Source organism: Cuculus canorus, chromosome 23 (assembly GCF_017976375.1).
Source record: "Cuculus canorus isolate bCucCan1 chromosome 23, bCucCan1.pri, whole genome shotgun sequence".
Taxonomy (NCBI): Eukaryota; Metazoa; Chordata; class Aves; order Cuculiformes; family Cuculidae; genus Cuculus; species Cuculus canorus.
Genome location: NC_071423.1, coordinates 448,336 through 463,693, shown reverse-complemented (window position 1 = coordinate 463,693; position 15,358 = coordinate 448,336). Strand labels below are relative to the sequence as shown.

The window sequence follows — 15,358 nt, the reverse complement described above, 5'->3', positions numbered from 1 at the left end:
GCACTCTTTTAGCACAAAATCCCAACGTGGACATTGCAGCGAGGCTCATGAATATTCCAATATTATAAGATATGCAAATTTGCCACAGCAGATGGGGGCTCAGAAGGCACCAACCTGATCCGAGGGGCAAAATTCAGTTGGAAATTCCATTTTGAAAGGATTTTTCCCTTCTTACCTTTCCTGTAGCCTGATTTTCTGTTAAAGTTGTGCAAAAAAACACCTTTTTTTTTCCCAGGAAATCAACCCGTTAATTAGCGCTGGCTCATTAGGGAATGGGGGGGGAGCTTCCAATTTGGGGAGAAGTACTCAGGTTTGGGGTTTGTCACTCATTTGGGGAAAGAATCCCGAATTTGGGGGGTCTTGGCTCATTTTGGGGAGATTTACTCCTTTTTGGGGAGCATCTCTTGCTTTTGGGGAGCGTCACTTCTTTCTGGGAGGATCCTGGTTTGGGAGAACATCGTTTTGGTGGAATTTCCCTCCTTTTGAGGACTTTTGCTTATTTTGGGAGAGTATGGCTTATTTGGGTGAAACATTTTGGGGAGGCTCAGTTTTGGGGCACCACTCCAAAAAAAGAACTTTTGTTCGGAGAAGAATCCCTCATTTTGGGGAGAAACACATCAATGTTGGGCAAACATCTCTCATTTTGGGGAGATCATCACTTATTTTGGGGGATAATCAGGGATTTTGGGTGGATATAACTCATTTTAGGGTGAGCATCACTGGTTTTGGGGGAGAATCACTCATTTTGGGTGGATATAACTCATTTTAGGATGAGCATCTCTTGGATTTGGGTGAACACTCATTTTGGGGGAGAATCACTGGTTTTTGGAGGATAGAACTCCTGGGGTAAGCATCACGGGGTTTTTTTGGGGGGGGTAGAATTACTTATTTTTGGAGGATATAACACATTTTGGGGTGAGCATCACCCATTTTTGGATGTTTCTATGTAACATTTTGGGAGAAGCATCTTTCATTTTGGGGTAAAATCCCTTTGGACCTCATTTTGGGGCTCCATCATTTGGGGGGGGGGGCATTGTCTTTTGGATGGTTCAATGCTATTTGCACCCCATCACACTTGCAGATTTGGGTCAATTCACCCATTTTAGGAGGCTGATTCCCCAATTTTAGGGGTATTTTGCCCATTTTGGGTTTTTTTTGCCCAGTTCTAGGTTTGCTCCGCTCGCAGGAAAAGCTGCCAATAAAATACAGCTGCGAAACCTCATCTTGTAGTACTTTATAATAAATGGCCATGAATTAATACTAAATTACAATGACTCCTTTATGAAATTACAGATTACATTCACGCCAGACCAGTATCGAAAAATAGGCTTTTCTGCCCATTGCATCACTTGGGTTTTGTTCCCCGGCTGTTTTTTGTTTGGTATTTTTTTTCCTCAACTCTTCAGAGCCTAAAAAAAAAAAAAAGAACAAATCCGGTAAAAAGCCGCAAAACCCAGAAAAAAAATACCTCTTGGAGAAACCTGCGTTTACAGGAGGAACCTGCAGAAGACAATTCCTTTATTCTTTTTGCCCTGCGTCACCCAGGTTTCTCCCCACCGCCACATTTGAGGCGAAATTTGCCCTTTGCTAGCAGTTAAAAAACCCCAAAATATATTTTTTTTTTGCAGAGCTGCCCTCCCCGTGGCTTATTTGGGGTAAAACGCCATCATTTTCCCACTCAGGTGGACAATATCAGGGAGAAACCACCTTCCCAGCAACAATATTGAATCACATCCACCCGGCTGAATCTTAGGTGTCGCCACTCAGTTTTGGGTGAAAAATCTGCATTTTAAAAGCCATTTTCCCCCACTGTTTTCCTGACTGGTGACAAAAACACCTTGGGAAAGTCTTGCTCCTGGCAGGCTTTGCCCCAACTTTGTGTCCAGTCTCAGCCCTTAAAGACGAGGATAGGGTGGGTTTTTTTTTCCAGATCCGATGAGTTTTTAGTCCATAAATTAAAGGGTTTGGGGAAATTCCTCCCTTTTCCAGAGCGCTGCATCCCGAGTCACCAAACGGCCACAGCACTGGGGCCAAAACAGGGAGATACGGGGCAATCCGGTTGGTCAAGAGTGTGAAACAAACCCTCCTCAGATCCAACCCGAAGCAGAATTCACACTCACTGATACATTCACGCCAGCAAGTTGGTATTTATGCCTGTGAAACATCTTTTTTGAGAGGGAAACCCCTAAAACCATCAGTTCTGGGGTTGGTTGGTTGGGTTTTTTTTTCACCAAGAGATCCAAGCGGTGGATGCGGTGGCCCACGGTGAGAACCTGGTGTCGCCCACAGTGTCCGAGCATTGCATGGGGAAAACGGCTTTCCCCTAAAAAATGTTTCTCTTACCAAAAATGAAGGGGAACGGGGAAAATAAGAATAAAACCTGAAAAAAAAAATAATCTGGCCACAATATGTGCCCTGTAAACATGTGTCCTCCACTTGCGAGCAGCGACATGGTGGTCCCCCATGGGCAGCCAGGGCATCCACCAGCGCCTCCGATTTGCTTCTTTTCTCATGAATTTTCTTTTATTCTTGCCATTTTTTAGGCATATTTTGGGGGGGGGGGAATTTTGTTTCCGGTGCTGTCACTGATTTGGGGAGGGGGCAGGAGGAGCTATTCCAGTGAGTCACTGTGATCCAAGCCAAGGTCAGCGCTGGGCGCCACCGGGAGGCCACCAGGCTCTTCCTCCAGCTCTTCCTCCTCTTCTTCCTCCTCCTCCATCTCATCCTCGTCCTCCTCGTCCTCCTCTTCTTCCTCGGTGCCATCAAGGGAGTCGTCGTGGGCCGCCAGCATGGCCTGCTGCATGGCCATGGTGGCTGTGGCTGACGAGAGGGGCTGCAGGTTGTCCATGCTGAGTGAGCCTGAAAATAAGAAAAGAAATATAAACAAGGACTGCATGGTGAATATAAAAACAACAAAATAGTTCATAAACCAGGAGTAGCCCAATCAAAAAGCTACGCTTGACAGAGAACTCTGTAGGGTGTCCCACCTGTCCCAGCCTCTTGTCAAGTCCAACTCAATTTTTTAGCTTGTTAGCTTCATTAAACAAAAAGAAGTCTTCATTTTTGAGCAAGCAGATGCCTAAATTGGTCAATGAGCCTCTTATCTTCTTATCATAGTTTCTGTCTTCCCTTCTCTTTATCTTCCCTCTGTTCGTCTTGTCTGGTCCATGCTCATTTCTGCTCTTCTCGTCTTCTCGACTCTTTGGTTCTCGCTTCATCTGCTCTTCCCATCTTGTCTCATTTGTCTTCTCATCTCTTCATCATTCTCTTCATCTTTTTGTCTCTTTTTCATTTTATCTTCTCTACTCTCCCCATCTCCTCCTTTATCCCCTCTGCAGCACTTCAAGAGACAGCCCAAGTGATGCTCCATAGTGAGTGATCCTTGAGGGCTGTTCCTGTGCTGAGGAGATGGCAGTGCCCCACTGCCCTGTGATGGGCAACTAGATCTTATGGAGAAATGTTCTGCTGTGAGGGTGGGGAGGCCCTGGCCCAGGTTGCCCAGAGCAGTGGTGGCTGCCCCATCCCTGGAGGGGTTCCAGGCCAGGTTGGATGGGGCCTGGAGCCCCTGATCCAGTGGGAGGTGTCCCTGCCCATAGCAGGGGGTGGCGCTGGATGGGCTTGGAGGTCCCTTCCAACCCAAACCTTTCCATGATTCTATGATATTTTTTCCCCACAGGGAGATAAAGAACTCTAGAATTCTTTAATTACCATTTAAGGCCATAATGTAATCATGGCCACCCCACCCAGGACAGACATGAGGGTTTGTCCTTACCATCAGAATTTGTCCCCGAATTGCCCCCCTGCTGCTGCAGGACCCCAGCAGCGATGGAGTTGGGCCAGAACCGCTGGGTGGGCCGGTGCTGAGATTTGATTTTCTTGGCTTTGGGGGCTGGGTCCGGGTTGCTGGCATCGAGCATCGGCTGCAGGATGCGCCGCCGGGCGTTAATGAACCTTCCAGAGAAGACAAAAACCATCCCGGTGAGTCAGAGTCATTACAGTTTTTGAGACAAGACAACAGACAGAACAATTTAATGAGTTGCAATATTGGGGACGAGTGGTTGGAAAGCTGCCGCATGGAAAAGGACGTGGGGGCACTGGTTGACAGCAGCTCGACATGAGCCAGCAGTGACCCAGGTGGCCAAGAAGGCCACCAGCATCCTGGCTTGGATCAGCCATGGGGTGGCCAGCAGGAGGAGGGCAGGGTTCGTCCACCTGCACTCGGTGCTGGTGAGGTCACACCTCGAATCCTGGTTCAGTTTTGGGCCCAAGAAGGACACTGAGGGGCTGGAGCACATCCAGAGAAGGGGATGGAGCTGGGAAAGGAGCTGGAGCCCCGGGGTTCTGGGAGCAGTGAGGGACCTGAGGTTGTTGAGTCTGGAGAAGAGGAAGCTGAGGGGAGACCTCATGGCTCTCTGCAGCTCCTGAAAGGAGGTTGTGATGAGATGGGTGTTAGTCTCTTCTCCCAGATAACAAAGGACAGTAAGAGAGAAAACGGCCTCAAGTTGTGCCAGAGGAGGATTAGATTGGATATTAGGAAAAATTCCTTCCTATCAAGGGTTCTCAGGCTCTGGCAGGGTTATGGCTGAGTCTCCATCCCTGGAGGGGTTCAAACACTGTGGCTGTGGCACTGGGGGACACAGTATAGTAATACGGTGGGTTTGGACTGGATGAGCTGAGTGGTCTTTGCCAACCTTGATGATTCCATGATTCTATGATTCGAATATAAAACCTTTTTGAAAGTGACTGCATGGTCGAAAAAGCTGGGTGGGTTTTTGTTTTTTTTTTACCATTTCCCTTGTCTGTGCAATATTACATCACATTAAGTTTTCCAGCTCCGAGTTGGAGACTGCTGTGTGTTGGGTTTGCCAGAAGAGGGCAGCAAGACATCGCAGACAAATTGAACTGGTAATGAAAGACTTCTAGAGCTCTTTATCTCTCTCTGGGGAAAAAATATCATAGAATCATGGAATGGTTTAGGTTGGAAAGGACCTCAAAGCCCATCCTCAAACCCCCTGCCATGGGCAGGGACACCTCCCACTGGATCAGGGGCTCCAAGCCCCATGCAACCTGGCCTGGAACCCCTCCAGGGATGGGGCAGCCACCACTGCTCTGGGCAACCTGGGCCAGGGCATCCTCAAAAAAACCATTTCCTGCCAAGATCTCATCTCATCTCATCTCATCTCATCTCATCTCATCTCATCTCATCTCATCTCATCTCATCTCATCTCATCTCTTCTCATCTCCCCTCTTTCCGCTCAGAACTGTTCTCCTCGTCCTCTCCCTGCCCTCCCTGATGAGGAGCCCCTCCCCAGCTTTCCAAAGATCTCTGAAGCCAGCACGGGCCACCAACGCGCTCACCAGTTGTTGACTTGCAAGAGGGTCAGGTTGGTTTGGGCGGCGATTTGCCTCTTCTCATCCTCTGTGGGATAGGGGTGCTGGAAAAAAAGAGATGGGGCAGCAAAATGACATCTTTGTGTGCAAACCGTCAGCCCTGAGTGAAAAAAAAAAACCTGAAAACCCATTTTTTTGTTCATTTTCCCACCCTAAATTTGGTAACTTCTTGCATTTGCAAGATGCAAGGCTTAAGGGTGGCGTCTGAGAGCACCACAGTTTCCCCAGTGTCTCTAGGGCTTTTCCAAGGCTCTACATCTCTCATTCCCTGAGAGAAAAATACTACTAATTGGTTAATTTTAGCAATTTTCTAATAATGGTTGTTGGTAAAGATGGGGTTTGGGCTTCAAACCCCACTGTCACCCATAACATTCTTTGTCAGATGCAGCAATTAAACACCCCGGAACATCTGCACTGGGATACCACCAGCACTCAGAGCTTGAACCACCTCCTCCCCATCGTGCTGAAATCCTCTTTTCCAAGCTCCAAAATGAAATTGTTATCAAACCAGCCCTGTGCGTCAGCTTTTGGAGCCCCAGCGTTGATTGACATGACTTGTTTGCTCCCAAAGTAGTGAAGTTTCCTTGAAAAAAACACCCAAAGCCATGGCATGCGGGAGACTTCTGGCCCACTGGGGCCTCACAGATGCCAAAGTGGTTAAAATGGCTCTATTTTGGCAAACTTATCTTCATTTTTTGCACATTTTGTCCAGGATTCCTTCCTTCTGCTGGTGCTACAACCTCCAAAACTCAATAAAATGACGAGCGTCAATGCTCATCAAGAGCAATGAGCACATGATCACATAAACCCACATCATCTATGATGCCAGACAGAGAAATCCCATGGGGAAGCACAAGCATCTTAAGACCATGAGGACCAGGCTGAAAGCAAAGGTCCAACCATTCAGTAGGAGAACAATTTCTTTGAGTTTTTCAATCCAGTTTTGGAAATCTCAAACCATGGGGTTCTCCTGGCACCACGCAGAAAATTGCTTCTCAGTTTCTGGTCTTTCAAATTGCTTTTCTGCTTGCAAATCTGCTCTTCAGTCCTCCAAAAGCATGAAGGATGCACCACAAAGCTTGGGATGGCAGCCCAAGCCAGCGATGCTTTTGTCCTCAATGCAATAAATCCTTAATTTCCCATTTTAAAAGCCTGGGAAGTTCCCAGCTACCTGCTGCTCCATTTCCTGGGTCACATTTTTTTCCCAGGTTGCTCCTAGAAGCCGATATTTTTCATTTTGCTGCTACCTTGGGGAAGGTCCCACCCTCATGAAGACCCTCATGCAACCAGTTTCTGAGTGATGAGTTGCTCAAATTATATAGGTAGAAGGGGTGGTGTAGCTTTTTGGCCTCCTTCCAGCCCTGCTGGTTGGAGAATGGTCTCCTTGCATGAGAACATCCCGTTGCATCCTCTGAGCTCCCTCCTACATCTCCAGTCCCCAAAATGGTCCAGATTTGCAGTTCTGCTTGCTGATGCACCACAACCGTGCCTCCGGGGCAGCTGTCATGGCCCAGTCTACTAGAAAAAGGTGGTTTTGGAGACATCAGCTGTGCAAAAATTCCCAATTACCCATCTGCAAAAATTTGTGGACATCCCCCTCCAGTTTTGCTTGCTTCTTCATGCTTTAAGGGATTATTTTTACCACCTGCAGTGCAAAAAGTCCTGCCCAAATTGCTCCCAAAAGAAAAGCAAAGCCATTTCGTGCCTTAAGATACAAATTCAGATCAACCACCACCTTGATCGTTCGTTTTTAGGAAGGGTTGCCCTTTTTCTCCCTCTTTGCAGGGCATTTTGGCAGCCGCGGGGCTCACCATGAGGTGCTGGAACAGCCAGGAGCGCATGATGTTGGTGGCGTGTTTGGGCAGGACGCCCCGCTTGTTCTTGGACTTCTTGTCCTCACCGTCAAGGAGGGAGGTGAGATCCAAGTTCACCTGCCAAGGGAGAGGAATGGGGAGAGAACTGGCTGAAAACAGTGATGGACAACCCCAAAACTGAGCAAAACCAACGCCAAACCAACCACTGCCGTCAGTCCCCCACAGCATCCTGCTCTCTAAACTGAAAGATATGGATTTGATGGACGGACTGTTCAGTGGATAAGGAATTAGTTGGATGGTTGCATTCAGAGATCAGTGGTCAAAGGCTTGATGTCCACACGGAGAACCATGACAAGTGTTGTCCCTCAAGGGTCGGTACTGGAACCAGCACTGTTTAATATTTCATCAACGATACGGACAGCGAGATTGAGGTCACCCTCAGCAAGTTTGCAGATGACACCAAACTGAGTGGTGTAGTTGTCACACCGGAAGGATGGGATGTCATCCAGAGGGACCTGGACAGGTTGGAGAAGTGGGGCTGTGAGAACCTCATGAGGTTCAACAAGGCCAAGGGCAAGGTCCTACAACTGGATCGGGGCAATCCACTGTTCCAATATAGGAAGTGGGACGATGTGATGGGGAGCTGCCCTGAGGAGGACTTAGGATGCTGGGGGATGAGAAGCTCCACATGAACCGGCAATGCGTGCTTGTAGCCCGGAAACCACCCATCTGCATCCAAAGCAGCGGGACCAGCAGGGAGGGAGGGGATTCTGCCCCTCTGCTCTGCTGAGACCCAACCCAGAGCCCTGTGTTGTTATAGAATCCCCAACATAAGAAGGAGATGGTTGGAACAGGTCCAGAGGAGGCCACAGAGATGATCCCAGGGTTGGAGAACCTCTGCTATGAGGGAGAGGCTGAGAGAGCTGGGGTTGTTCAGCCCGGAGAAGAGAAGGCTCTGGGAGACTTCAGAGCAGCTTCCGGTGCTGAAAGGGGCTCCAGGAAAGCTGGAGAGGGGCTTTGTATCAGGGAGTGCAGGGAGAGGAGGAGGGGGAATGGTTTTCATCTGAAGGAGGGGAGATTGATACAAGATCTTAGGAAGAAATGTCTTCCTGTGAGGGTGGGGAGGCCCTGGCCCAGGTTGCCCAGAGCAGTGGTGGCTGCCCCATCCCTGGAGGGGTTCCAGGCCAGGTTGGATGGAGCTTGGAGCCCCTGATCCAGTGGGAGGTGTTCCTGCCCATGGCAGGGGGTGGAACTGGGTGGGCTTTGAGGTCCTTTTTGATCTGAACCATTCTGTGATTCTGGGGCAAGTGCAAAAAAAAGGGCACTTGGCAGGGAGTGTCCAAAACCCACTTCCCACTCCCCCAAATGCATTAAATCCCTAATTAACCCCAAAATCTCTATTTAACAGCTCCTTTTTTTTGGACAATGCTTTGCGAAGGGCAATGGGCTTTTTCCCCCAGTGGTGGCACCAGCACAGCTGGGGACTGTGGAGTCCATGCTGACAATTGTGGTGCTGATGTTAATGCTGTGATCATTTTCCAAGGAGGAAAACACTTTTACCTTAAAAAAGAAACCCAACATAACCCCCAAAAGAGGAATCTTTCTAAATTTTTCTGATTTTTCTAAATCTGAGGTTAAGCCCCTTAACAAACCTGTGCTCTTCCCTCAGCTCATTCCCACAACGAAGAAAATCATCTTCATTGAGGGAAAATTCATTCCCCCCCCCAAAAAAAACCTAAAAAAGCCCCCCATCTTGCTGCAAGAGAGGTTTTAATGAGCATGAAAGAACAGAACTGAAATCTCAGCGCTTCATCAAAACGTTTCTCCTGGATGAATTAAACATCAGGCCAGCAGGTCCCCGCGATTCCCCTGGGCTCTGGCTGAATAAATCATGCGGGCGGCGCGGGAAGAGCATCCGGAGGTGCTTGTCCGGGGCTCTCGCCCTGCCCCAGTATTCCCTGGGCGCGTGTTTTTCGCACCATGTGAGGTTTTTTGCTGCAAGATTGAAGCCAGTGCCGGTGAGCTATTAAAGAAAGAAATTCAACAAAGCATCGCACGGGGGATAAAACCCGCTGGGAGCTGCCACCCAGCCCCCAAAATGCCTTTTTGTTGTTTCTTTTAGAGGCCCCTGCAATGAAATTAGTGCATTTCAGAGCAAAATTGGCATGGGGGAATTGTTTCTGCTCTGCTCTTGCGCAGCAGCCCAGCAAGGAGAGATGCTGCAGGTTTTTGTCACGGTGGGTGACACCACCACGGGGACAGCACGGTGTCCTAAAACCATCGGTTCCCCCAAAGTGTAGGAATGCAGCCACGGAAACCCTACAGAGATGGTTGCAGGGACAAAAAGGAAGGAAAACAGAGCAAGTGGCTGAAAAATAACCTGGAATACATACAGCAAGGCAGAAAAAAGAGCCTTTAATGAGAGCACCGTGATTGCCGTGCTGGACAGACAATGCCGATGATCCCACATCCGGAATATAAAGGCAATAATATATCATATCATATCATATCATATTGTATCGTAACGATAATCAGCCTGGAGAAGGGAAGGATCTGGGGAGACTTCAGAGCAGCTCCCAGTCCTGAAAGGGGCTCTAAGAAAGCTGCGGAGGGGCTCTGGATAAGTGAGAACATGAGGGGAACGGTTTTCAGCTGAAAGACGAGAGATGGAGATGAGATCTTAGGGAGAAATGTTCTCCTGTGAGAGTGGGGAGCCCCTGGCCGAGGTTGCCCAGAGCAGTGGTGGCTGCCCCATCCCTGGAGCGGTTCAAGGCCAGGTTGGATGGGGTTTGGAGCAACCAGATCCCGTGGGATGTGTCCCTGCCCACGGCACGGGGTTTAAGGATGGACTTTGAGGTCCTTTCCAAGCCAAACCATTCCATGATTCTACATCATTTCATATATTACATTATTTCTTTTATCTTACGTCTCATAATTGTTTATAATATAGCAATAACTGAAGCACTGCTATCATCTGTCAGGTCATTGCTGTCATTTATTTGATACCCCAAAGGTGGCAGATAGGTTTAATCAAAATTTCTTGCTAATTAAACACTTAGAATCATGGAATCATAGAACCCCTAGGTTGGAAAAGACCCTAAAGATTGAATTTATGGAGAAATTGGGTTATTTCCTTGCCGCAGCCACACAAACCATTGTGTCAAATGGAAAATGGGGCCTCACCTGGGTGCTGGGGATCTGCAGGGCACCGGGGGCGATGGCTTGGGCGAGGACCTGGCCCTGCGATGTCACCATCGTCACAGGCTGGTACAAGGCTCCTCCTGCAGAAAGAAGGCAGGTGGGGGGGTACCGACCCCCAAATTCTTCCCCTGAGCTCCCCCGCGGGCCCTACCTGAGACGGCGGGTGAGCTGCTGCCCGCGCTCATGGCCAGGTTGCCCGGCGGGAGCGCGGCGGCCGGCACCACGATGCCCGGCGGCGGGTTGGAAGCGGGCGGCAGCGCCGCAGGCGAGCTCTGCAGCATCTCCTGCGCACAAAACCATCCAAACATCATTTCAAGCACACAAGGTTTTCATTCTTGCCCTCCAATAAATTCATCCCTTCGCCTTTTTTTTTCTCTAACGGGTAAATATTGCAGAAAAGGGGATGTTTTTTTCCATTTTGTTGAAATTAAAAAAATAAAATATAGGTAGAAAATAGAGAAGAAGTAGAAAAATAAGGATTTATGCTTTGCAAAGCTCTACATCTTTAGAAGAAGATTTAGATTGGACATTAGGAAGAAATTCTTCACGCTGAGGGTGGGGAGGCCCTGGCCCAGGTTGCCCAGAGCAGTGGTGGCTGCCCCATCCCTGGAGGGGTTCAAGGCCAGGTTGGATGGGGCTTGGAGCCCCTGATCCAGTGGGAGGTGTCCCTGCCCGTGGCAGAGGGTGAACTGGATGGGCTTTGAGGTCCCTTCCACCCAAACCATTCTGTGACTCTTCAAACTTGTCCTCTTTGTGCAGCTGCTGTTTCCCATAAGGAAAAAAAGAGGGAAACCCCCAGCATAGCAGACAAGAAGGAATTTCTTCAATATTCTTTCTATTCTATTCCCACTTTTGGGGGGTCCTTTGACTGGAACAGGATACAGCAGCATTTGCTGAAACCTGGGACAATTGCCATGGTTTCCCCTTGTCAGAGTAATAGTAAAATAATGAAAATAATTGTAATGTAAGACAATTTTATAGCATTCCTTGCAGCTTCAAGCTAAATTCTTGCAATTTTATCGCTATGAGTTGTAATATTAATATCAGCTCCAGCTCTGGAGTGTCTTCTGCATATGAGAAGCGATTGGAAAAAGCCCAGATTGAAGGTTTATTTGAGTATTTAATGCAGCATTTGGGGAAGGGAAGAGTGGATACAGGGAAACACAGGATGTCCCACAGCCTCAGGCAGGGGTTTGTGTGTTATGCCAATAATATTTAGAAAAATCTAATTTCAAAAGAAGCCCAAGATAAGGACCCAGTTGTGCTTCATCCAGCTGTGACGGGAATAAAGTGCTCCCACTTCTTGAAAAAAAAATCTTTTTAATGGAATCACAGAATGGTTTGGGTTGGAAAGTACATAAAACCCACCCAGTCCCACCCCCTGCCATGGGTAGGGACACCTCCCACTGGATCAGGGGCTCCAAGCTCCCTCCAACCTGGCCTTGAACCCCTCCAGGTATGGGGCAGCCACCACTGCTCTGGGCAACCTGGGCCAGGGCCTCCCCACCCTCACAACAAAGCATTTCTTCACAAGATCTCATCTCAATCTCCTCTCTTTCAGCTCTAAACCATTCCCCCTCCTCCTCTCCCTGCCCTCCCTGATCCAGAGCCCCTCCACAGCTTTCCTGGAGCCCCTTTCAGCAGTGGAAGCTGCTCTAAGGTCTCCCCGCACCCTCTCTTCTCCAGGTTGAACAACCCTAACTCTCTCGGCCTGTCCTCATAGCAGATGTCCTCCAGCCCTCGGATCATCTCCACGGCCTCCTCTGGATTCACTCCAGCAGCTCCATATCCTTCCTGCGCTGAGGACTCCAGAACTGAACACAGGGCTCCAGGTTGGTGTCTCACCAGAGCAGAACAGAGGGGCACAATCCCCTCCCGTGCCTGCTGGTCCCACTGCTTCTGAAGTTCTTCCCCCCTTTCCTACCCCATTTCCCACTCTGCGTCACTTCCCTGGTGTCTGACTGGTTCTCGTTTTTTGAACAAAATGCCAACAAAGGGATTTTTTTCACCTTTTTATTCCATTTCCCTCATTTTGATGCATATCTTCCAGAAACCTATTTCTCGGCTCAAGGAAAGCGGATTTCTCTGGACTAGCGACATGCAGTGACCCTGGCAAAGGTGACCACCCAAACATGGTCAGGTCAGTAAAAGCCTTAGCTTCTGTCTTCCTTGCAATAAAACTACAGAGAGGGTAATTTGAATGCATAAATCAGTTCATTTGACATGAAGTGAGGCTGTGGGGGTGTGGTGCAGCGGAGAGTTAAGGAACCCCTGTGCCCACGTTGATGCATTTCCCATTGCTGTGGGAAAAATGTCATTTTTAGTCCTTTTTATTCACTTTTCCTCACTACATTTATGCTTCCACCAACTTTTTCCCCATCAATTTGCAATAGTTCTGAATAAACTCTGACTTTCCTGCCTGCTTTTGCTTCTAGAATCCCTGCCCACGTTATCCCCTCCCGTGATGCTGAGCCCAAACCATCGCAACCGCTGCCTCTGCCACATTATTTTTGTCCTTTCCAATGAGGAGCTGAATCCTATCAGCCTGTAAATTTTGCTGCAGTTGCCATGAATTTTTGTTTCACCTCCTCAAATGTTCTTTTTCATCGCTACATTAATTAAAAAGTGGAAATATGACCATAAAATATTTGTACTTTTCTACAATATCCCCTCCCCATCTCCAGGCTTTTTGATGAAATGGGTTTGGGTTGGAAAAATGAGGATTTCTCAGCAGACAGAAAGCAAAAACCAAGTCAGTTTTGCATGTCCTCGGATTTGGCTATTGCAAAGCGTCCAGCTAACAAATGCAGTGGAAATGGTCACATGAACCAAAAGGTGGTGCTTGGAGAACATCAGAAGGTAGTTAGATACAGTCAGGGGTAACCAGAGGTTTGGAGCAGCCCGAAGACCCCCAGCTTGCCGCTCCTTTGTTTATCCCTGATTTCTCCAAAAGAAGGGTATCCACACCACCACTTTTGGAAGTGTGTTGGGAAGAAACAGAATCACAGAATCATAGAATCACCAGGTTGGAAAGGACCCATTGGATCATTGAGTCCAACCATTCCTAACACTCCCTTAAACCATGTCCCTGAGCACTTCATCCACCCGTTCCTTAAACACCTTCAGGGAAGGTGACTCGACCCCCTCCCTGGGCAGCCTCTGCCAGTGCCCCATGACTCTTTCCATGAAGAATTTTTTTCTGATATCCAACCCGAACCTCCCCTGGCGGAGCTTCAGGCCATTCCCCCTTGTCCTGTCCCCTGTCACTTGGGAGAAGAGCCCAACTCCCTCCTCTCCACAACCTCCTTTCAGGTAGTTGTAGAGAGCAATAAGGTCTCCCCTCAGCCTCCTCTTCTCCAGGCTAAACAACTCCAGCTCTCTCAGCCGCTCCTCGTAACACTTGTTCTCCAGCCCCCTCACCAGCTTCGTTGCTTGAATGAGTTTGGTTGGAAGGGACCTCAAAGCCCATCCAGTTCCACCCCTGCCACGGGCAGGGACACCTCCCACTGGCTCAGGGCCTCCAAGCCCCATCCAACCTGGCCTGGAACTCCTCCAGGGATGGGGCAGCCACAACTTCTCTGGGCAACCTGGGCCAGGGCCTCCCCACCCTCACGCTAAAGAAAGGGCTGTTTTCCACTCAGGGCTCAGGACCATTTTCAACAGCATTTTACAATGACAAAACCTGCATTTTTTTTCCCTCCCTGGAAAAATTTCTGGTGGCATAGAGGAGAACTGAGCCAAGACACCAGCTCAGGAGTGTCCAAAAGGGCAGAGTATTCATAAGTACTAAAAAAGAAATGAATTTGTGGTGTTTCTACAACGCCAATGGCAAACCAAGGGCGCCCAATGAGAGGGGAGGCTCTGCCTTAAAATAAATATCGATATCTCCAAGAAGATTTAAAAAATATATTTTTTCCCACTAATTGCCTCGGATTGCAAATGCCAGCCAAGTTATCTAACACTCGTGATTTTGCTGCAGTGGAAAATGCTTTGTATTTTAGGACTCAAAGAAGTTTAAATGTTTCCAGCAATTTTGAAGCTTGAGTACAAGAAACGGATCACTAGGGGTCTCTGTGGATCCACATCTCGGCCCGGCAAAATAGCATTTCTCCAAATTAAAAGTCATAGAATCATGGAATGTCCTGAATGGGAAAGGACCTATGGGAAGGGTCTTCCAATGGAAAGGGATCTTCCAATGGGAAGGATCATCGAGTCCAACTCCTGGCCCTGCACAGGATAATGCCAATGTTTACACCATGTGTCTGAGGCTGTTGGCCAAACGCTTCTGGAATACTGTCAGGCTTGGTGCCGTGACTGCTTCCCGGGGAGCTCTTCCCCTGCTCCACGCTCTGGGGGAAGAAACTTTTCCTAATGTCCAACCTAACCCTCCCCTGGCATCTTCCTGCCATTCCCTCGGGTCCAGAGAGAAGAGTGAAAGTGCAGAGAGCGATGCGGTCTCCCCTCAGTCTCCTCCAGGCTGAACAGACCGAGGGACTTTGGCTGCTCCTCACATGCTTCCCCTCCAAACCCTTCACCAACTCCGTGCCCTCCTCTGGACACTCCAGCGGCTTTAGATGCTTTTTATCCTGTGGCTCCCAAACTGCCCCCAGTGCTCAAGGTGGGGCCGCCCCAGTGTGGAGCAGAGCAGAGAAGGACAATCCCCTCCCTCACGTGCAGAGAAGATCTGGTACATATTCTATAGCTCAAAGACCCCCTCTTTGTCACAACAAGGCAACTGTCAAAGACCAAGTGCCCAAGGGTCAATAAGTGCTACAACTCAGTGCTGCTCAAGCCAACGTCCTTCCCCTTGTGCATTACATTTATTTTTGGGTGGCACATATGTAAAAAATTCTATATCATCTTAAGTTTGTGAAATGTATTTGTGCTCAAGTAAAGCTGGGAAAAACTCAAGTTAGCTGGAGAAAAAAGAAATTTAGGAGTTTGGCAAGAGC

General features: G+C 48.6%; 1 protein-coding gene across 4 annotated transcripts in view; it reads right to left on the bottom strand.

The window, feature by feature from the left end:
* Window positions 1-2,554: 2,554 nt before the first annotated feature.
* Window positions 2,555-15,358, bottom strand: part of PKNOX2 (PBX/knotted 1 homeobox 2) — a 108,496-nt gene continuing 95,692 nt past the window's right edge. For all 4 annotated transcript variants that reach the window (XM_054086864.1, XM_054086863.1, XM_054086866.1 and 1 more), the window contains 6 exons: window positions 10,558-10,690; window positions 10,389-10,486; window positions 7,203-7,322; window positions 5,359-5,435; window positions 3,773-3,951; window positions 2,555-2,859 (listed from right to left, as the gene is read on the bottom strand). In XM_054086864.1, coding sequence (XP_053942839.1) covers window positions 2,612-2,859; window positions 3,773-3,951; window positions 5,359-5,435; window positions 7,203-7,322; window positions 10,389-10,486; window positions 10,558-10,690 — 855 coding nt within the window. In that variant the 3' untranslated portion in view covers window positions 2,555-2,611. The remainder of the gene's footprint in view (window positions 2,860-3,772; window positions 3,952-5,358; window positions 5,436-7,202; window positions 7,323-10,388; window positions 10,487-10,557; window positions 10,691-15,358) is intronic.